This window comes from Sus scrofa, chromosome 7, assembly GCF_054392235.1.
Source record: "Sus scrofa isolate SSC_HxYL_T2T_F1_AM1 chromosome 7, Sscrofa_HxYL_maternal_Yorkshire_Landrace_v2.0, whole genome shotgun sequence".
In the NCBI taxonomy this organism is placed as follows: Eukaryota; Metazoa; Chordata; class Mammalia; order Artiodactyla; family Suidae; genus Sus; species Sus scrofa.
This window is the reverse complement of record NC_139389.1, coordinates 314,918-337,801: the sequence shown is the minus strand read 5'-3', so window position 1 is coordinate 337,801 and position 22,884 is coordinate 314,918. Positions and strand designations below refer to the sequence as shown.

The window sequence follows — 22,884 nt, the reverse complement described above, 5'->3', positions numbered from 1 at the left end:
TTTTTACTGGAGAGACTCCATTGCAGATATTTGTATAGATACTGTATCTAAAATAAGCTAAACAACTTGTGAAATTATCTCTAAGGTTAGAGTTATGGAAAATAAGAAAAGCCTAAAATACCCCGTGGTAATGCCTTAGTAACGGGGAGAAATATCACACACAGGGCTTGATTAAATTTGTGAATGCAATCCATAAGGACCCAGAAAACCTAATTTCATTTTTATTGTGGTAAAGATATGCAGTGAAAGGCAGGGCTGACGTATCGCAGGCCAGCGAGTCTGACAGGCCCCACCGGTAACCCGCACCCTGGAGAGTGTGTTCCTCACCCAGAAGGTTCCTCGTGCCTCTCCTCTACTCGGCCTCTCTCCCCCAAGGCAGCCATACTCTGCTTTCCATAGCTTGAGTTAAAATTTTCATCCTGTAAGTCGTGTCATTCTTTCCTTTTAAATAGATTATGCTGAAGTCGAAACACGGATTGAAGCTTTAAGAGAATTACTTCTGGATAAGTTGCTTGAGACACCATCAACCTTACATGACCAAAAACGTTACATAAGGTAAACCTTTTGCAAGAATCTTGACAGATCGCGCATGTCTGGATAGTCCTGCGTGCATCATGTAACGCTTTTTTTTAACAATGATTTTTTAATTTTTAAGTCATGTAACTCTTAAAGTTCATTTGGGGGAAACTGGGAGACTGGTGAAAGGGTGAAAGCGAAGACAGGTAGCAGACGTTTAGGGCGCCAAGTGCGGGCAGCCAGATTCTCTGTGTGCTACCGAGTGTGGGCGTCTTCATTCCTGCCAGTATGCAGCAAGGAGAAGCAGTGCCCACACCTCCCCTCCTGTCCACGCCCTGACCCGCCCCGGTGGGCTGGGGGCTCCCTGACTGGTGTCGAGGCCACCGCACTGTCACACCGTGGGGGGTGGGGGTGGGGGGGCAGGCAGGGCGCGTGGCTCAAAGCCTTTCTCCTTGAAAAGGAAGTGGGATACTTGCTTGCAAAACATCGCGGTGACAGTAAAAGCGGTGGACATCCCGGCGTATCGGGGACCGCGTTGCCTGAGAGCCAAGGGCCTGGGGCCCTGGAACCGGTCGCTGGCCATTGCAGGCGAGAGGCGTCCTGCCTGAGCCACAGCCGCCCCGGGGGTCTGGGCCCTGCTGTTCTCTGCCGGCTGCCCGGGCGGGGCTCCGTCTGTCTGGCTTCGGAGCCAGCCTTTGCTTTGCTCTAAGCGCCTCCAGAGGAAAGAATGCATCCGGGGGGTTTTTCCGGCCTGTATAGTTGTAGAAATTTAATACTGCAAGTCAACTGCATGTTAGTTATCCAACTGCATTTTTAAAAAATGTAAAGAGCTGGAGTTCCGGGAAGGAACTCCGGTCTGGCCACACAGCTGGTTGGCATCTGATCTGTGTCCCACGTGCTGCTTCACTGATTGTGTTTTGTGTCTGTGAATGTTTATTCCATTAAATTTGTGAAACCTTATTGAGGGCGGGATTTCTTCACGCGGAGGATCCCCTGATGTGGCTACAGCGCACGTGCAGCTCCTGTGGCTGGCTAACTTGCTGGATGCCACTATCCACAGCATGACGGGCGTTAACAAAAATTCCTTTAAATCGTCTGTTTAAATGCTTTCCCCCTGTCATCTTAAGGGGAAAAGCACGAGAATGTGATACAAATGTCAAGTAGTTTACTTATTTTTTAAAACGTTGTTTTACTTTTGAAGCTTTGAGAAGACACAGAGCAGTTCTGTTATCTTTTTAAAGTAAGGTTTCATTACTAATAAATAGGAAGACCACAGCCAGGGCACTTCTCTGTTAGCTTTGGACTCCGAGGGGTCCTGCGGCCCCAGGGTGGGGTGGCGCCCTCAGCGGCATCATCCGCGAGCCTGCGGCTCGGCTCTCACTGCCGCTGTGCAGGGAGGGGCTCAAGGCAGGTGACCTCTGCCTGGCCCCCTCTGCCCTGTTCCACCCGCTCAGGGTGACGGCTTCCTGGTGGTTCCTGCTCGTCTCACCTAGTCCTGAGGCCAGAGCTCCAGCCAGACCCAGAGTTCCAGGTCTTCCTCCTGTGTCGCCGGTTCTGTCCGAGTCTGGCTAAAAACTTCAGATTTTAAAATCCCGGGCCTCTGCTCATCAATATTAACATCCTTTCCCTTTTTCCCTCTAAAAAAAGCCTTTCTAAAAGTGTTCTTTGATACGCGACTTTAAAGCAAACAGCAGTAACTCCTGTCATAGTCTAAGCTAGGATGTTTGGAGAGAGGACTGACTTTCAAGCCACGTGCTAAAAAGAGGGCACTTCCTGGATTGAGTCCTTTAACCCAGGAAAAGCCTAGCGCAAGCTGCACTTTTGAACTGAGATACTGTAGAGTTTCTGAGATAATACAATTATCTCTCTTTATGGAACTCTTACGTAATACCCATTAATAAGATAGTAGCAAGAGGATGATTCTTAAATTTTGGAAGGACCTGGTCAGTGTATTGAAGGAAGGTATGTCGAGGTCCCTTGCTGTGCTTTTAAGAACGAGCGCTTGTGATGGGCCCCCGTGTTCTGTTCAGTGGTTGAGAAAGGGAGGGAAGCAGTTCTCCGAAAGGGGTGTCCCACGTTTCATGCTGGTGCAGACCCGAGGGTGCTGTGTGAGCGAAGCCCCAGGAGGAGGCGCTGCAGGAGCCTTAGGGGCAGCTCGTTTGCTTGTTACCCGCTGAGGAGAACGCTCACACGGTCCCCAGCGGGACGGGGAAGATCTCCCGTGTGCTCCTTGTCGTACTCATCTTCCAGAGCATCGAAGAGGAAGGCCGGAGTGAGGGCAAGCGTCAGATGGGGTTTTGAAAGCCTTGAAGTGAACTGTGTATGCCAAGCTGAACCTGCTGGGTTGTAGCTTCTTCCTGGGGAGGCTGTGAGTCGATTTCAGTGCAGACACAGCCTCCCGGCCCCTGTAAATGCGGGGTCACAGTGCAGGCAGGAGGAGGGCCCTCCCGGGCCGCCCAGCGCTCCTGGAGACCAGCTGTCTCTGTTGACCTGCGCAGCCCGCGGTGGTGGTGGCAGCTCTTCCCTGGAGCCGTGGCAAATTTCTGTTCACTGACTGATGTCTTATGAGCTGCTAACTGGGGAGACTGAGCCAGGAAATAGCCTGCAGTGGGGAGACAGGGAGAGCCGCCCAGAGGCGTCCCTGTGCGCTTAGGGGTCACAGCTTTGTTTTTGTTTTTTGTCTTTTTCTAGGGCTGCACCCGAGGCATATGGAGGCTCGAAGACTAGGGGTCTAATTGGAGCTGTAGCCGGCAGCCTGCATCACAGCCACGGCCACAGCCACGTGGGAGCCGAGCTGCATCTGTAACCTACACCACAGCTCACGGCAGGCCGGATCCTTAATCCACTGAGCGAGGCCAGGGATCGAACCTACAACCTCATGGTTCCTAGTTGGATTTGTTAACCGCCGAGCCACAATGGGAACTCCTTGTCGCTGTTAATTAAAGTTTATTCTCGAACAAAACTTTAACTCCAAGACAGCAGACAGCTTGTGGTTTAAGAGTAATTTTAAGACAGTAAGTCCAGTTTTTGAAGTTGATTTAATTGGATTGAACTTGCTGTATTTATGTATTTCATGAAGGGCTGAAGTTTGAATACTGTTGGGCAGAAATTTTTCGACTGAAATCTTTTTCAGTTGTCTCTCCGGGTTTGGGTTTTTTACAAACAAGGAAGACTTGAAATGTTTTAAGAACTGTTTTAACACCAAGGAAAATACTCTTCTACACCATATTTTCTAAAGAAATACTTCCTCATGAATTAGAGTTTAGACTTTGGAGGTCAATGCCTCTATTCGGTGAGTTCCAGATGCCCTGTTTGGATTGTATAGAAAGCAGAGCCACACTGCCACCTCGTGGCCATGTTGCAGCCCAGAGGACTGGGGACCTACCCACCTGCTCACCTGCGCTCAGAGTGCGGGTGTAAAGATACGACCTCAGCAAGTGTAGGGGACCATTGCAGGTTGTCTTTGTCTTCACGGGTATCTTTTTATAAAGTCACAGTTTTTTAAAAGGTAGTTTTATTGTTTGTTAATTCATGAAAAGAAATTTGAACATGCTTCCTTTGGAACTGACTATTAAAGACCAGTATTGATGAGTGCCTTTTTACTAATTGACAGGAGTTTAGATTTTCTTAGAAAAAGTAAAGATTTTAAGGCCTGCTAGCTTTTCTTTGTCCGCATGGTGTCTGTGCAGCAGAAGCTGACCTAGGCAGCCCTGCCTTGCTGTTTCAGGTACTTGTCTGACCTCCGCGCACCCGGCGACCCCGCGTGGCAGTGCATCGGGGCCCAGCACCGATGGATCCTCCAGCTCATGCACGACTGCAGAGAGGGCTGCGCTCGGGACCTCACAGGCAAGGCCGCAGGCTCCTCCACTCAACACGCTCTGGGGACGCTCTCGGTTGAGGGGTGCTTAGTTCTCTCCGTATCCGTACCTGCCCCCCACCCCCACCCCGTGAGCATCCGCCCGAGTGAGGGACAGAACAGGGGAGGGAGAGGCCCTCTCACTGCCTCTCTCTCTCTCCTGGTTGACCGGCAGTGTTGACAGTGGTGTGGCTTAGGGAACGTTGAACTTGTGTGGGAAGTAACGTGATGCTGCGGGAGTGATGCTGGTTCTGCCGACGCCAGTGGGACTCCCGTCATCTCATCACACACACGTGTTGAGCACGCTGTGCCCCGCGTCTCACACCAAGCACAGGTGGACAGACACAGCCTCTGCCTTCACGGAGTTAAATAACCAAGCACCAGGTTGTGACTGTGCTGTGGCAGTCTTCTGAGGGAGGGACCTCGGTGCGGGGGGACTTCTCTGAGCGGGCTCCGGTGTTAGCAGAGAACCTGGGGGGTGAGAAGTACCTGCGGGCTGACTCCAGCAGAGGCCTTGAGAGCGGAGGACCAAGTCGCACTGCAGTCCCCCGCCATCAGAGTGGCAGGGCTTGAGGCCAGGGAGGAGGTGCCAGGCCTGGGTGGCTCTGCCTGAGCCTTTGAAACGGGCGAGACTTGATGGGCTGGGCTGTGTGAAGTCACACGTCTGGCTGGCTCGGAGGCCGTGGACGTGGCGGAAGACGCGGCTCGAGAGCTCTTGGGAACCTGGACTTGGCAGGACTTGGTGGGCTTGGGATGAGGAGGAGCGAGGACTCGGTGATTCTGGGAAGTCAGGCCTTGATACTGGGTTGGGCGGCGTTTGGGCGGTTGTTCCTGTCGACTCCCTGTTGGTACTGAGTGCCCTAGTTATGTGTGATGGGATGATGCCAGGAGGGGCCGGTCTCCTCCGTGTCGGCTGGGCTCTCCATCGGGCATCCTCTTGTGATTACGACCTTGGGGTCTGGAAGAACCCCGGGAGAGGGTCCGGCTCAGTGCATGACCGGATCGCTTCTGCGTGTGAGGAAGCAGCCTCGGAGAAGCCAGGGGGCAGCCCCGTGTCTGTGTGTCCTGCAGGGGCAGAGCAGGGCAGGGTCCCCCTCTCGACCAGTGGGGCGGGACAGTGGTTCCACAGGCCTCTCTGCTCTGTTGTTGGAGTGAATGTTTCATCGAATGCGTCTCTGAACCCAGCGGCAGGTGAGCACGGTGGTGACCTGCCTGCATCTCTGTGGGCGCCTCCTTCTAAGGCTGCATGGAGTTTATTTATTCAGGCAGGTTCTCCTATTGTAACATCTGTATTTAGACTCTAAACACTGCAGGAGAGAAGGCTTGTCGTTGATGAACCCCCTAGGCACAATCGTGGTTAAGGACCGAGACAGTCTTGGGATGTGACATACAGATTTGAAAAGACAGACTATAAATCTTTCACACGGGGCGAGACCTCTTCAAGTCTTTGGAAGTAAAATTGGTCTTTATGCATGAATTTAAAAATGTTTTTTTTTTTCAAGTTTTTACCTGGTGGTTTGGAGAAAAATGTTAACTGTATTTAGTCTTGCGTTCTTCAGGGAAATTTTAGGAGCAGAGATGGGGGTAGATTTTCAGAGACAGCAGACCTGCGTAAAAAAGCTGTTTTTCCGGGATAGATTCTTTCACGTATGAAGCGATTGTCGGCAGAGCTAGGTCATGAGGTTGACATTCTTGTGACCCTTACTGTATTAGGGTCCTCTCTGGGTTCCAGTATTTGAGTAGCAGTCATGTGAACCTGGGGGACAGAGCTTCCAGACGGGGCACAGCCAGTCACAGGCCGGAGGTAAGTTTGCACCTCTGTGCCCACTGCCGTACCCACTGCCCTTCACCCCAGGACCTACCCCACAGCTCATGGCGATGCCAGATCCGTAACCCACTGAGCAAGGACAGGGACTGAACCTGCATCCTCATGGATACTAGCTGGGTTCGTAGCCCATTGGGCCACAATAGGAACTCCTCAAGGGGTATTTTTAAAATGTTAGTCTTTATTCCTGTTTTCCCACCTAGAAGAGGAGTGAGCGTGGCCCCAAAAAGACAAAATAAATATCTTTTATCTTACTTTTTAGGGCCACGCCCACAACATACAGAGGTTCCCAGGCCAGGGGTCGAATCAGAGCTGCAGCTGCCGTCCTGAACCACAGCTCACAGCAATGCAGGATCCTTAACCCACTGAGCGAGGCCGGGGATCGAACCTGAGTCCTCATGGATACTAGTCGGGTTCGTTAACCACTGAGCCACGATGGAATCTCCAAGATTACACATCTTTATGATTTTTTTTTTTTTTTTTTTTTTTTTTTTTTTGTCTTTTTTGTCTTTTGTTGTTGTTGTTGTTGCTGCTATTTCTTGGGCCGCTCCCGCGGCATATGGAGGTTCCCAGGCTAGGGGTTGAATCGGAGCTGTAGCCACCGGCCTACGCCAGAGCCACAGCAACTCGGGATCCGAGCCGCGTCTGCAACCTACACCACAGCTCACGGCAACGCCGGATCGTTAACCCACTGAGCAAGGGCAGGGATCGAACCCGCAACCTCATGGTTCCTAGTCGGATTCGTTAACCACTGCGCCACGACGGGAACTCCTCTTTATGATTTTTTAAAGGCTGTTAGAATGGGGTTCCAACTACATGAGGAAGCTTTTTTTATCAAGTTTATTTTCTGGAGATTTAAAACATAGCTTCTCTCCTGAATGTTTATTGTACCAGCATAATCCCTGAGTGATAGAAGCTAATTTAGAAAGCAGGAAAGGCACAACTCCAGCAAGTACAGATGGGCTGGCGTTCCACCTTGCCCTCCTGTGACTGAGTCCCCTGACGGACTGCACCCCCAGCTCTCCCTCTCGGACTTTAGGAGAGGCCGTGCGTCTGGTACTTCCAATGTTCTGATGGGATTTCATTCATTTGTTTTGAGATTTGTAAGCTCTGAAAGACACATGGAAGGAGGTAGATTCAGGAGAGGGAGAGAGAAGGGAGTCCGTCGGTTTCTGACTGCAGTACCCTTCTCCTCCCAGCAGGGTGCTGCTCCGAGGGCCCTCCCCTTTGTCCTTTTGTCAGAAAGAGAAGCAGCCTAGGTGACACTCCGTGTGTTGTGAATTAGATTTAAAGTCGATCCTGTTAGAAATTGTCACTGTTGTTTGTGAAGCGTGTAAGTTTATGCAAATAGTTTTAATTATTTGAATGCAGATTAGCAGGTTTTTAAATGTTCGTAGATTTTTTAAAATGTAATTCGAAAAAATTTTCGTTTCCAAATTAAAATGCAGATTAGTAATTCATACTAGTATTTAAGCGTTGTTTTGTTTTGTTTTGTTTTGTTTTTTAAACCTCAGTAAACCAGCACATAGCCTGGTGGGCCCTGGTAGGGCCCGGTGGTGGGAGCCCGGCCGTGTCGGGAGCCCGGCCGTGTCCTCGGAGGAGTGGGGCAGGCTGCCTCCACTGGTCTGTCCTTCTCGCCGAGGCTCCGGGAGCCTCCCGGGGGTGCCTGTCTGTGTTGGGTCAGACGGGCTCCATCAGGACTGTCCGTGTGCCCTCCCAGCAGCTGGTCCTTTCCTGCTGGGCTTGCTGTCTGTCTTTCTGGAGGGAGATGCAGCCCAGCCGTAGGAAAAACAGGATTCTTACAGTAAGGTCAAGCTCAAGCACACCTTGAATTGCAAGCATTAACCGCTGATTTTAAAGTGTCAAGGGTTACGAATATTTTCATTTTGTATTCTGTCATTTTTGTAATAATTGAGTTACCTGTATTGCATGAGCAGGTTTCATCCACTTAAACATATATATAGCTGCAAAAAGGCTAGTACTGCAATAAAAACGTAATATTGCTTTGGTTATTCACCTGACCAGCTTATTACAATGAATGATTCTTGCTTGTGTAGCCAACCTTAGTTGATAAACACTGCTTCAAGGTTCACACCTGTAGTCTTGCTTTTAAAATGATATTTCAGAGTTCCCATTTTGGCGCAGAGGAAACGAATCCGACTAGAAACCACGGGGTTGTGGGTTCAGTCCCTGGCCTCGCTCAGTGGGTTGGGGATCCAGCATTGCCGTGAGTTGTGGTATATAGGTTGCAGATGTGGCTTGGATCTGGCGTTGCTGTGGCTGTGGTGCAGGCTGGTGGCTACAGCTCCGATTGGACCCCAAGCGTGGGAACCTCCATGTGCCCCAGGTGCAGCCCTAAAAAGACAAAAATATAAAAAGTAAAAAGACATCTCGGCCGTTGTTCTGAATGATAGTAAAGGAGAGACTGGGACGTGGCCCCAGCGCGAGTGGAGGGAGGTTAGGCCGCCTGTTAAGCCTCCTTCCTTGGTTTGATTCGGATTAAATGACCCCTTTAAAGTGAGGAAGGGCCCATAGGAGCTTTAAATGTGCGTTTAGAAGGGCCAGATGGAAAAGAACATTTTGCTCTGCTGGCACAGGTCTCGTTGCTGGGGCATTTGGAATTCTGCCTGGACGTGCCTGCCCCAGCCCTGGCCCGGCCTCGTGCGCTCTGCTGGGAAGCGCTCCCATCCCGCCACTGGCTTCGAGGCTCCTGCCCCGAGTGTGGTCACCGGGCAGCAGTGAGCGGTCGGGCTGCTGCTCAGGACACGGGCCTGCTGTGCACAGGAGAACGTGTTCAAAGGTGTTTCTGGGCCGAGGAAGTGAGCTGCCTCTTGAGCCGGCAGTGGATCAGGGCTCCCCTGACATGTGCCGTGGAGAGGCTGTGCCGGAAGCACGGGGACCAGGACACACAGCGGGGCTGTCGCCTGGCCCTCATCTGCGGGCTTCCTCCCAGGGTGTCCCATGGAGTCTGTTAAACGAACGCTGACCCGCGGGGCTTTTAAAGCAGGGAAGCCGCGCCCAGCTGGTCCTGAAAGGACCTGGCCCATGTGTGATACGGAATCCTGGGTGTCATAAGCACGACTTACTAATCTTCCTAAAGCCATTATCAGGCTTTTGTAGGACTCAGAGCTTTAATGTAACCCCTTAAGTTTTTGAGCTTTACAGAAAATCTTGTCATATCTAAATTTGCATGAAGCTAAAGACTTTTTATCTGGTAGAAACCTCACCGTTGTTGGAGAAAAAATAGCAAATGTTTCAGCTTGATAATAGCAAGTTGTGAAAGAGTAATAGTTTTTCTTTTAGAAAAGTGATACCCTTCAAACTTGACTTCCCCAGATGTGCAGTGTGTGTTCTAGGCCACAAACAGGCTGTGGGAGTCAGCATGAAGGTCACGTTAGCTCACGTGACCGCCAGAAGGACTTCCCCGGACCTCCGTGGGCGAACATTTCTTTTATCGTGTCAGTAATTAAGAAGCCTAGTCATTTTAAAAAAAATTTAGTGTTTGAAAGAATTTTTTGTTTAAGATTCTTCTTCCAAGCATCCGTAGATAAGAGATATATCTTTTTTTTTTTTTTGATGTGTTGGTAAAAACTCAAATACTAGTTTGTGGAATTTAGAAGATATAGCTATACTCTAAGGTTATTTAGTTCTGGAATTTTGTTTGTATCCTTTCTTTTTTCCTACAAAAACCACATCGAATCTTAGGACTGGAAATACTGTGCTGATGGATGCATTCCTGTTTGCAGTTGTTCTCATGAGTTGTCTTTGCCCGTGGTTTCCCCTCAGAGAACGTGGACAGAGTGCAGCTGAATAATTTTGATCTCATAAGCACATGTTCATATGAATGTATTTATTAGTTACTCTGCTTGGTGTTTTTAAAATAGCTGCGCTGTGGGGTCCGGAATCATCAGTATGAAATCCTGAGGAAGTTCCGTTTCTTATAAGGTATTTTCAACTTTCTGTTGATTTCGTATGGTGCAGAAACTTTGCCGTCTTTTTTGCTCTTTTATAATAATGGTTGCTTATCAAGAACACTTGATGTGTGTAATGATTTTGTGGGGTAAAAATACCATGTTATCTAATTTAAGTTTAAAAGGAGTGTCAGAATTGTTAAGATTTTCTTTTGGCAATAGTAAATAATTTCTGACAGCTGGGATTTTTTAGTGTTTTCATCAGTTTTCTCTCCAAAGGATAATCCTCCTAATTCCCCATGAGTTACTTCACCGTGAGACGTTTTTCTGGCAGGAGAGAGGAGCAGAATGTTCGTGTGAGAGCGTGTTTCAGGCTTGGGCCAGGGCTCCGAGGGCAGAGCTGGTCCTTGGGCCGTGCTGGTGGCCCCCGTCCTGTCCTGCAGCCGAGCGCATCCGCGGGCCTGTGGGCCTTCGGTCCTGCTGTGCTGCACCTGTGGGGCTCGGCACTTCCAGCTAAGAAATGAGTTCATGTCACACTTTCTTTTCCTTGGCAGCAGAGGAAACGGTGATAGAGCTTTTAGAGAAGAAAGGCGTCTTCTTAATAGTGGCTGTCACTTGCGGGAAAACTAAGTCCGTCTTTCAGCAGTTTCGAAGTTCAAGCTTTGTTTAAATTAAACCAGGCAAACGGCCTAACACCACGCACGTACATTAACGCCGTGAGCACCCTCGTCCGGGGGAAGCCTTTTTCTGCGGCTCCACCTAACGCCGATCGCATCCTCTCGGGGACTGGTGCGCAGTGTGCGTTTGGGGGACCAGGGCGGGCTCTCCTCCTTAATTTACGGTCCTGAAACCTTCAAGGGGACAGAACATTTTGAACTAAAGCGTTCTCTTCTTAGCCCTTTTAATGTAAGTGTTCGTATAAATTATAAAATTGTGTCTAAATATTTACTGTGGTGCTGAGTTTGGACAGCTTTACGTTACCTTTTAAGGTATGTCAGAAAATTGATATTTTGATATTAATTTCCTGAATTCTACATCTGCTAGCAGTGGTGACTCTATGGACTTCAGAGGCAATGTCGTAAATCACGAAAGCTTCCACGCGTGCGTTCCTCTTGGATGCAGGAAGAAAATGAGTTTAAAAAATGATTTCTTCATGTTTGTGATTTCTTACTGTCGTCTTTCTTGCTGTTTTAAAATATTGGATTCTACACGTCTTCGCTTAGACTGAATGGTGTCCAGAGTAGGTATGCACATAAAGCATTTAGCGTAGCAGCTGAGATACAGTAGGTATCTGATGAGACCCTGTTTCTCTCAGAAGTCTGCTCAAACGATGTCGTTTCTGTTTCTGTGGAACCTGCCTGGTAGAAGTTGTGAGGCTTCGGAGGGATGGTTCATGCTGTGTCATGAGTGGCTCAGGATGGGAGGAGCCATGAAAACAGGCTTTTTTTGCTGTAGCTTGTTTGTTTATGGCCTTATTTCCTGCCTCCACCACCAGCATGTAAACACCTTGCGAGCGGGCCTTGACCTGTTACCATCCCCTTGTCCGGGGGCCTGTGGTTCCTGCTCATGCGAGGGCTCAGGAGGGACCCGTCTGATGTTACTGTACAAGGAACATTTTCAGAGGCACAAAGTTATTACTGTCGTTATGAGGCCGCCCCTGTGGCATATGCAGAAGTTCCCGGACGAGGGGTGGAACCGGTGCCACAGCAGTGCCAATGCTGGATCCTTAACCTGGTGCAGCAGAAGAAAACTCCCTGAAATTACTGCTTTAGAAGCGCATTTCATCTTTTGCACCTGGAAACAAATCCACAAGCATTTCCTCTTCTGCTAAGTTATAAAACAAGGAATACCGAATTCTCCTGGAATGGTTGGTATCATCTCTCAGTATGTACTGGGGGAGTTATCTGCGGAAGGTCTGGTGGCCCTGGACAGAGGTGTGGTGGGTGGCCCCAACCCCGAGAAGGTGGGCCTCTGATTGGGACAGTGCACAGCAGAAGGCGGGAGTCGGGACGCGTCCGCTGCGGGCGGGACAGTGCGGGGCTGCAGGTCAGCCCTGGTGAGGAGGAGGCTGAAGGGCGGCGGAGGGAGGGAAGGCGGTGTGTCTGGCGCGTCCTCTGCACGGGGCGCGCCGCTGGGAGCTTTGAAGGCTCAGCTCCAGAGCTCAGGGCCCTGGGCATGGCGCCTCTGTGGCCCAGAGGGCACTTTCTGCCCGGAGCGCAGCCTGGGTTCCAGCCCCGGAGGCTCTGGAGAACCATGTTGGGCAGAATGGTCCCTGGTTCTCAGCTACAGTCTTGGTTGGGATTCTGAGGCTGTCCCGGAAGACGGCCGAGGGGAGCAGCCAGGTGTTTGTCCGGGACAGTGGCGGGTGCCTTGACCTCAGACCTGGAGGGGTAGCAGTGCCAGGGGAGAAGGGCCGACTGGGCGACTGGCCCTGGGAGGAGAGAGGACCACCAAGCCCCCCATCCCAGAGGACGAGGTCGTGGAAGCTGGAGGTTGACAGAGACCTCGCGGGAGCGGTCGGACCCCGCGGCGCCGATCGTATCCGGCCCCCAGGAGCCTCTGCCGGGTCCCCGCAAACACCCCTCTCTCTTCCAGGGACGTCGGGCCTCCACAGCGCCGTGTCGGACCCGGACAGCGACGCGCGCCCGCCCGCGCTGGGTCATCTCGGCCACACGGCGTCACTGAAGCGGGGCAGCGGCTTTCAGTCTGGTCGAGGCGATGGTAAGTGTCCCTCCACGTTCACTCCCCGCTGACGTTGCCCTCCTAGAAGGTTCCGTCGTCAGTCGTGTTACGGCCGCCGAGGGTTTCCGGCCATCACCTCTTCTGCTTGTTAAGTGGCTGCCCAGTAAGCAGGGTAGGCACCTGAAATGCACTTCACATGGTACTTTAAAGCAATGTCTTTTGACTTCCTAGTAAGTCATTGGGCGCAGGGCAATGCTCATTCAATACAAGTGAAGTCTAGTTTTGTTGTTACTGTGGTTGAATTTTTAAAAATACGCCACAGAGGAAATTCTCTGAGAATGTCTTTAGGATGAAAGTTGCAACAAAAATTAATTTCTTTAGTCAGTACGGAAAAATAGCAGAACCTTTTTAGTGAATTTTTAAATTTATTAATCATAAATTAATTGCTGAGATACAGCGTCTCAGATTGTAACTGTTACATTTCTTCCTGAGTCTGACATTGATCTATTGTTTTCTTATATGAGATACTTAAAACGCATTGGTTATAGTGCATTTGTGTGCTCATTAGATGCTCTTCGTTACTGGCCAATAATAGGTATATGAGTTGCAAATAACGTAGTTACAAATAGGAAATACCTTACATCTTCTTAAGTTCAAATACCTCTCAAGATTATTTCAAGGTAATTTAGGCTATTCCTTTAAGCACTGAAGTAAGGATTTTTTTCTGAAGTTTTATTAATAATGTGAATGAATGTCCATCATAAGCACAACTGAAAATCAGATGATGCATTTGTACCGAATGAAGGAAGGGCTGCTGTAACTGTCAGCCCTGCTTCTGGTCCCGTCACCATTCTCCACCCGGCCCACCCACTGCTTGTAGAAACACTGGAAAGAGCAGAAGCGATGGCCCCCATGAGCCCACGGCGGAGTGGCCACCCCCGAGGAGCACTGCCCGCTTGGGTGTCCAAGCTGGATGCCCCCCACCCCCACCCCCAAGCCCTGGGATTTCTAGAAACCCTTGCCCTTCCCCCGCTCTGCCGTGCCTTTCATGGGCCGTATGCGGGACTTGGGAAGACTGATGCGGATTCTTGGGGCCTCGTCTACACAAAGCTCCTCCCGCCTTTCCAGAATTCTCCCTTGCCTCATCTGCTCCCGCCTGTCTCCCTGAACGTCTGTCTTTGCGAGTCAGAAAGCCCGCTGAGCCTGGCTGCCGCCCACCTCCCTGCCTGGTGCCTGGAAGCTGTGTCTGCAGGCAGGAAGCCAGAGCAGCGTGGGCTCAGGGCAGGCTTCCTTCCCCCCAGGGACCCTGTCTGCCCCTGGTGCCAGGTCCGAAGCAGGTGCCTGTGTCTCTCCCCCAGTTTTCCAATTGCTCACAACTGGAGGGTCTCTCCCTGCAGCTTGGCTGGAAGGGGAGGGGCGGTCCACCAAGTGAGATTTCTCTAAAGGTATTATTTGAAAGCGGAGCGCTGTGGAAGATTGCCACAGCACAAACGAACGGCCTGAGTGGAGTTGGGAAGCTCGTGCCTGACTTTGTGATTGAAAGAAGCCCCGCGTTTGATTTCCTTCGTGGCAAATCGCGTGTTCCTGCCCTGTGCCCTTAGACCTTCCTCTGTCTGAGGACATAACTGGAGCTGCTCTGTCAGTGGCAGAGCAGGTGGCAGTTTCTCAGGATGTGTTGGATTCAGCGGGAAAACCCAGAGTCCTTTCTCTGTGACCTGGTCAGAGTTTGGATGCAGTGGGCTTAGAAGCAAGGCTGGGAAAGCGCTGTCACGACACATGCAGATGTGAAGAGTCTGCACGTGAGAAAAAGACCCAAAGAAGCAAGAGCCTGAGGATCACCCCATCCCTGGGCAGGAGGCTGTGGGGCCGTGTTCTCGGGGTGCCCTGCGCTGGGATGGAACTTGGTCCCGCAGCTCAGCCTGCTCCTCTGGCCGAACCCCATGCTGCAGTGACTCACACCGTTGTAGTGACTGACCTGCCAGAAGACGGTTCAGCCAAGGGAGTCTTTTTGGAAGGCTTTGAAATTGGCTTGTTATGTTTTCAATTCTTTTCTTTCTTTCTTTTTTTTTTTTTTTTTTTTTTCTGTCTTTCTGCCATTTCTTGGGCCGCTCCTGTGGCTTATGGAAGTTCCCAGGCTAGGGGTCTAATCGGAGCTGTAGCCACCAGCCTGCACCAAAGCCACAGCAACATGGGATCCGAGCCGCGTCTGCAACCTACACCACAGCTCACGGCAACGCCGGATCCTTAACCCACGGAGCAAGGCCAGGGATCGAACCCGCAACCTCATGGTTCCTGGTCGGATTCGTTAACCACTGCACCACGACGGGAACTCCTGTTATGTTTTCATTTCTAACTGTCCAGTTACTTTTCCCATACGTAAATCACTTCTGATAGAATTATACTTGGTAGATGCAACAAGAGAAGCTGGGTTTACTTCCTGTTTATTTTGTGGTTTTTAAAAACAATTGTTTTGGTGAGAAGGCAGTGTTTCCTCTTTTCCTTTGGGGTGGAGCATCCTCAATGATGGCTGGCTTTGGGGGCGGGTGGCCAGTGTGGGGCTTGGGTGTCGCTCAGCCAGCTGCAGAACAGCGGGCACGTGGTCAGCTTGGCTTGCTTCCACACGCCTCCCAGCGGGCTCCCCCGGGGGGACACGCCAGAGGTCAGTGGGCTTTCCCCGGGAACATAGGCCAGAGGTCAGTGGGCCCTCCCGGGGGGCACAGGCCAGAGGTCAGGACAGATGTGGGAGTGTGTCTTTTTGAAACATCAGCTTTGGGGACGATCCCGTGTAAGAGTCTTATTTGGGGCCCAGGACGTGGGTCTTTCCAAGCTTCAGGTTTTAGATCTTATCCTGTGTCCTGCCTCGTCCTTGGCCCGTGACACTCGAGCCAGGGCTCGCGCTGCCGTAGCGTGCTGCCACTGTTGGCACGAGATGGTTTTGGTCTATCCTGAGTTTGTCCGTTTCACTGAAACATCTCCAGATGTGAGCCTCGCATCCCCGAGGCTCAGGACCATCGGGTCTCCTCTGGGGGCTGTCGCTCAGCCCTGGCGTCTCTGGAGGCACAGACCTGCCCTTTCAGTGGGGCAGCCTCACTCACAGTGGCCACCAGGGGCAACGTGATGTCCCAGCGAGGCGTCTGCGTGGTTTGTTGGTGAGGTTTTAAGGAAGCTGCTGCTTCTGTGTGTTGCTTGGTGGGCATGTACATAATCCCTCGGAATTCCCGCAGCTCCAGCCTGAGAATTTGTTCTCCACACGTGCATGCACATGGGCTGAATGACGCACCAGCAGTTACTGGCTGAAGCATTCATTTAACTGCAAAAGGCAGGAAAGAGTCTTGCCCGTTAGGAGGGGACCTGTGGAATTTTGATACATTTGAGGCATGAAATACCTTGTAACCGTAGGGGAAAAATGAAGACGTTTTTTCTTCATTTTTTCTTCATTTTTCCCCTACGGAAGAACTTTAAGATCATTGCTGAATGACAAAAAGACAAGTGTCAGCACAGTGTGTTTAGCTTTTATTTGCACCAACGCGCATTTAGGTGGGGGGATGTGCCTATTTTCTGTTGGCTTGTGTGTGTGAAAGACATTTCAGAAAGAGCCACAAGGACCTACTGACGTGGCAGACATGGTTCCCAGTCCAGCCTCGCCTGCCAGGCCCTCAGAGGTGGCAGCACCTCTGCTCACTCTGCATCCTCTGTGCCCACAGCATTGGCAGGGTGGTGGGAAACAGGAAGTACTGGTCTATCAGCAAATTAAAGCTCTGCAGCCGTTTGTGGCACAACATGAGACACATTTTTAGGGAGTGGTGGGGTAGCAATATGTTCAAACAGAGAACAGAATGATGGAAAAAAAAAAGCTAATGATGGAACTCTCGTATGATCCCGCGGTCCCACTCCTGGGCATCGACTCCCGTGTGATCCCGTGGTCCCGCTCCTGGGCATCGACTCCCATGTGATCCCGAAGTCCCACTCCCAGTATCTGGAGAAAACCCTAATTCGAAAGGGTGCATGCACCCTCGTGTTCACTGCAGCACTATTCACAACAGCCAAGACGCAGAAGTAGCCTGACTGTCCCTTGACAGAGGAATGGATAAAGGTGTGGTGCCTATACACAATGGAACACCACTCAGCTCTAACAAAGAACAAAATAATGCCGTTTGTAGCAACATGGCTGGACTTAGCGGTTACTCAGACAGTGCAAGACAAACGTCTTGTGGTATCTCTTACATGCGGAATCTTAAAAAGGGGTACTCATGAACTTGTTTGCAGAACAGAAGTAGAGTCACAGACGCCTGCGGTTACAAAGGCGTCGGGGCGGGGGGTGTGGTATGGTCTGGGGGTTCAGGACTGGCACATGCACATGGAGATACTGGAACGATTGCCCAAGGGGGACTTGCCGTGTGTGTTTCGTGATCATCTGTGTGGGAAAGGAACCTGAAAGAGAACGGATGTGTGCACATATACAACTGAATCACTTTGTTGTACAGCAGAAATTATCACAACCTTGTAAATCCATTATACTTCAATAAAAATTTAAAAAAAGAGGAAAAGTTCACATTTTTCTTCTTGATTCAAGAGTAAGTTCATAGTTTTTTACTCTTTTTCCCCCTTAGCTTGGAGATACAAAACTCCGCAGCGGGTGGCATTTGTTGAAAAATTGACCAAGCTCGTTTTAAGCCAACTGCCCAACTTCTGGAAACTGTGGATTTCGTATGTTAACGGCAGCCTCTTCAGTGAGGTATGTGCACGCGTGTCGTTAAGTCCGTGTGAATTTCTGGTCTTAAAAAGTTTGAGATTTCGAAGTGACTTTTTTAAAACCTCAGAAGTCCAAAGCCTCTAGGCATTGTCAGACATTTTAAGATGAGCTGAACGTACCGTAAAGTCCTAACACGAACTCGCTGTGTGGCCTGGGATGAGGTCCTGGGCTGCCCTGGGACTCGGCATCCGCTGTGAAGGGCTGTGCTGGAGGCTCTTGGACGGTGGGGTGAGGGTTCCGTGAGCGTCAGGCCGGTCAGGCTGAGTTTTGGGCGAGGCGGGGATAAAGTGTCGTGTCTTGCCCCCTGGCCTGAAGCGATAGAGGGTTAACTTCCTAGTCGGAAAGCAGATGAGGGTCCGGTTTTCTGGCCCCGTGTGATTGGCCTGGGCAAGTTGTGTGAGCCTCTACGTTTTCCCACCTTGCGCGTGTCCTCGTCGTCCTAATCAGATGTCACCGGTCACGTAGAAGTTACAGATGAGGGAGGCCTTGACGGCCGTGTGCAGCACACAGACTCGCCCTCGGTCGCCCCAGGCCCCCATTTCTGGAGTAGAGACTCCAGGGCCCTTTGCCTGCGGCTGCCGGAGAGGCCACGTGGGTGACTCGGAGAAGACAGCTGGGGTTCCTGGCTCCCAGAGACCCCACCGCCCTGAGGGAGCTGGCGGCGGCGGGTCCTCCCAGCCAGCACACTTTGGCACAGGGACACCCCCGCCGCTCGCTCGCTCGCTCAAGGGAAGGGTGCAGATGTCCCGAGCTGTGGGTCTGTCCTCTCCCCTTTGACCAAGGGCAGCTGCGCACGCTGCTCACCAAGAAGGCCGCCCCTGTCTCCTCTGCATTACGCCTGGTGGGTCCCTAGGTGTTCGGTGAAGTGAGGGCTCAGTTATCTAAACCGCAGTTTGCTGAGTGCTTGCAGACCACCTCCTTGTGCAGAGGGACCTCTCTCGAGCACGAGTTACACCTGCATTGTTGCCTCCCATTGATTTCAGCAGTGTCTCAGTTACTGATACATTCACATACTGTAGCAGTAAATAACGTACAGCACAACGCTCTTCGGTCCGTTTTGTATCCCCGGGTTATAGAAAAGCTCTGCTGAGAAGTTAGCGGTGCAGGGAAAGATAGTCTTCCATGAAATACTTCCACTGCGACGATTGACGTTCGTAAGTGCAAACTTGCTTATTGCTGCAAAGGCAGAGCATGCTTTCATTTCAGTTTTTCAGGTGTCCTGAAAAAAGTTTCCTCAACGTTCTCCTTTCAAGCATGCCCATCCGCCTGCGTTTTTGTTCTCCGTGGATGAGTGTCAGCCTCTGTGGGGGGAAGAATTGGATTTTCTGGCCTTTTCTTGGTGCGGGGGGAGCAGCCACCCCCTCCGTCCTGCAGTGCTGCTCCTCTCCACTGCCCGTCCGTACACCAGCTCCCTCCCGAGGGCTGAGAGGGGAGATGCTGCCATGCCAGTGCCTTGGGCAGGTAGCGTTCCAGCTTTTCTTCCAGAATGCCAGTGTTGCAGGGGGGACATCCAGTGCCTGTCACTTACTCCCGAGAGCTTAGGCAAGTAACGTTACTTCCCTGCTTCCTGGGCGGGTGTGGGAATCACAGGAGTGAATTACATTCACTGAAGTGCTTACACCGGTGTCTGGCAGGTAAACAAGAGTTGCTGTTATTATTGGGAATAAATGTTTATTCCAGTATTTGAAATGTTACTGGGCTGGCACATAGTAGGTGTTTTGTGAGCAGAATTTAGTCCCATGCAGATGTAGCACTAGACTGATGCCGAGGTGGGTCAGTCAGTCCTTTGGGAAACAATTTTAAACCTAGTTCCAGCCAAGTGTTTTCCTTCCAATGGGGTCCGTTTCTGGCGGCGCCCCTCCCAGGTGGACATAGCAGTTGCCTCATCTTGCATCTCTTTGTAGAGTTTGTGAAATTCCTCAGAGTTTTTCATCTGGTATATTGTAATGAAAAGGGCCTGTATTTTCCTTTCCCACAGGTTATACCTGTGTTTGGCAAACATGGAATGAAGTATTTGGTTGCAGGTGAAAAGTAAACGAGCTCCTTTGGAACTCAGGGGTGTCACCAGCCTTGAAAATGTCATTTGAGGTAGTCGTGCTGAGTTGGCGATGCCTATGGAATTTCTGCCTATTCATATTCATAACCGTTTCCTAAACGTCTGTAGCCACACGTTAATTAAGTGCCACTCACTGTGCGGGTTTGGGTACGTTTTTTAAACGAGTTACTTACGCTCTACTGAAGAGCTGGGAAGACACAGAGGCGGTGGAGGAAGGGGCTGGGAGAGGGCGTCCCCTGCGTCCCGCGTCTGCGTGAGACCCGGCGGCTTCAGGGAGCGCTGGAAGGAGCGCCCCGGGGTTTGGCACTTAGTCTGAAACAGGAAGGCTCTAACGTTTAAACAGTTTACTTGGAATTTCTTGATTTTCTTGGTGTAAAAGTGTTTTGTTTTATCTAGAGTTCATCCGTTAAAAGATTTGGATGGAGTTTCCAGCAGTTTGAAAAATAATCAGTTCTTCAGACCCGTCAAGGCCGTGCGAAATAACATATGTGAATCAAAACAGCGAGATGGAGCCGTTGGTCTCACCACAAAGTAGTTTTGGTCTGTGTGTGCGGAAAGAGTTAAGGTTTTTAGCAAAAGCAAAGTGGTTACTAGTAGGTTAAGATCGCACCTTTAGATATACTTTAAATGTACTGTATTTCGAGCTGAAAACTTGAAAGTATCCAGATAATTTTGTTTGAAAATCAGGAATCGGGATTTTAAAAAGTTGTGTGACTAGGATGTAAATTAAAATGTACTTTATATTCAAAAATTAAATTTTCTTTTAGAAGCAGGCAAACCATACACAGTTGAGCATGTTGGAGGTGTTCAGCTCTTCATCCAGTTAAGACAATAAGTCCCGATGCTTTTCAGCGGCTCTGAGAGGATGGCCTTGCAGCTGCCCCCACCCTCCACCTTTGTGTGGGAGACCCGTCCTCAGCCTTTAGGCAGTCCTCTGTCCAGTAGGTGTCATCGTGCAGTCATCGCACCTGCTTCGTGGGCAGAACTGTTCTGGAGTTTAGCCTTGATTTTGGTGTGATGTTTTCTAACAGTTGATTTTCTCTCTTTTCTCTGGTTAAAAAATACCTCACAGGACAAAGGACTGTGAAATAATCTTCCTGCTGAACAAGCCCAATATATAAAAATGTAGCGTTTGCTGCTGTGGCGGATACAACCGGAGAAGACCCATCAGATGGTCGGGACACGTGCCGTTTCCATTTGCAGGACCTTCTTGGAGACAGGGCCCCCCTCTTTCAGAGGCCCTTCCCTGCCTCCAGAGCACACTCAGCCTGACCAGCTCACACTCTGAGTCAGGTTCAGGAAAACAGTCAATAGGGCTTTGGTTCTGTTTGCAGCCACCTATGTAAAGAGGCTGAGACCGCTGCAGGGAACGGCTTGGGGACGGGGAGGCACACAGGCTGGCCCGCGCCCCCTGCGAGCGCCCTGCTCCGGCTCCTCCGACACCGAGCGGGCAATCGGAAATCCAGACTGGGCCTCGAGGGAAGGTTGGGCTGGTGCTGTCGATTTGGAGTTGTGCTCTTGTGATTCACACCGAGAAGTTTGTATTTGGCCTTGCTTTTGATGGTGTGGCTCCTACAGGGGTGATGAAAAGTGCCCTTTGTTCTGTTGAGGAGCGTCTTCTGCCCCCCCCCCCCGCCCCCAAGCGTGGAGGCTGGAGGTCTGGAGAATCTCCATGTGTTTGGAGGGTAGGAACCTGCAGACCTCCAGGGGCAAAGCAGTCGCCAGTGGCCAGTGATCTAATCGATCATGCCTCCGTAATGAAGCCTCCCTCGAAACCCCAGAAGGGCCCCCAGAGAGGCGGTGGGCGCCGCCCTTCCCCCCTTGCCCCGCCGTCTGCTGTCTGCCTGTCCCTCAGACACCTCCGTTCTGGCAAATCGATGGGCCCTGAAGAGGGGATCCTGGGAGCCTCTGCTCTATGGCTGGTCAGTCAGAAGCACAGGTGACAACCTGGACTTTGACTGGCCTCTGGGGTGGGGCGTCTCGGGGTCCGAGTCATCCCCCTGCGGGGTCTGATGCTGACGCTGGGCAGGTGGAGTCTGAGTAGAGCTGATTGCGGAGGCTCAGCTGCTGTCAGGGAACCCCTGCCTCCCCCGACTCACACGTTGGATTTGGGTACAGAACCCAGAATAGGAAGGCATTAGAAATGCTCTTTGAAGCCATGAGAATAAAGTAGTGACAGAGTACAGAGGCAAAGGAGAAAAAAAGCTCTGAAGACAGGCCTGACAAGCTGCAGCCTTTAGGGAGCAGCTCTTGGCACCTTGCGGACAGGCCATCCACTGGCGCTCTACACCCAGGCGCTGTGTCCCCAGAGTATCGTCGGGATTCAGAGCATCACACTCGATAGAAGCAGGAAGTCAGCTCATGGTCACTCAGGGTGGACAGCTGGTCACAACCACAGGACGCCTGCTGGAGTCGTGGCGCCTCCTCGCGGCTCTGTCCGTCCACCTGCTCTGGGCTGGACACTGGCGGGCCCACCTAGCGAGCGTGGCGTCCTTCTCGCTGGTCAGACTCCAGCGTGAGCCCCGCCGCTCACTTCTCACCGCAGCTCTAAAGCACGTCAGTCACCGCTCATGCGTCGTAAAAATAAAGGGACAGCATCAATTTCTGTAGATCCTGGTGTACCAAGAGTTTTGAGTGTTGTTGGCCAGTGAACTTGGAATTTGCTTATTGAACTATTATTGTGAATTTCGAGTTTAGATTTTTCAGAAACTAAGCTTTCTTTCAAAAGGCTATCTCTACAAAGAAAAAAGAGAAAAGCTACAGTTTAATTTGAAGTTTTGAGAGCAGCGTAAATCAGAGCCGGAAGGGCGTGGTCTGGGTGGGTGCTGCCCGCTGCTGTCGGGGCTGTGATACTTGGGTGAAACACCCAGCAGACCCTTGCCCTTGCCTCGCTCCCTCATTGGACAGAGCCAGTCCCGAGGACCGGCCTCCACGCTGCCTCTGGAAGGTACCCGTGAAATACGAGTAACGTTACCTGAAGCCTTCCCGTCACCTCGGGGGCAGCGTCGTAACCATTAGTGATGCAGTTGCTTCCAACTGGGAAGGTCCCTGAGACACACCAGTGTTTTGCCTGTAAAGGGTAGCTTTGGCGTCACGTTGGTGAGGTATCAGAGTTTTCTTTTACATTATGCCATTTTGTGATTCCTTATTTCTTTGGAAAGTTTCCAAAACTTGCCCTCATACGTAGCATTTATCTTTGCTGAGGTGTTCTGTCATGGCTCAGCGGAAACGAATCCGACTAGTATCCATGAGGATGTGGGTTTGATCCCTGGCCTCGCTCAGTGG

The 22,884-nt window shown here is 51.0% G+C and overlaps 1 protein-coding gene across 50 annotated transcripts in view; it reads left to right on the top strand.

Moving 5' to 3' along the window:
* The window catches only part of EXOC2 (exocyst complex component 2), a 146,032-nt gene that overhangs the window by 64,298 nt on the left and 58,850 nt on the right, over positions 1-22,884 (top strand). For 34 of the 50 annotated variants that reach the window (XM_084967181.1, XM_084967179.1, XM_084967176.1 and 31 more), the window contains 4 exons: positions 453-555; positions 4,244-4,362; positions 12,704-12,829; positions 17,401-17,525. In XM_084967181.1, coding sequence (XP_084823307.1) covers positions 453-555; positions 4,244-4,362; positions 12,704-12,829; positions 17,401-17,525 — 473 coding nt within the window. Of the gene's footprint in view, positions 1-452; positions 556-4,243; positions 4,363-12,703; positions 12,830-17,400; positions 17,526-18,749; positions 22,356-22,884 lie in introns of those variants that run through there. The other 16 variants (XR_014809403.1, XR_014809399.1, XR_014809395.1 and 13 more) reach the window with 7 other exon arrangements.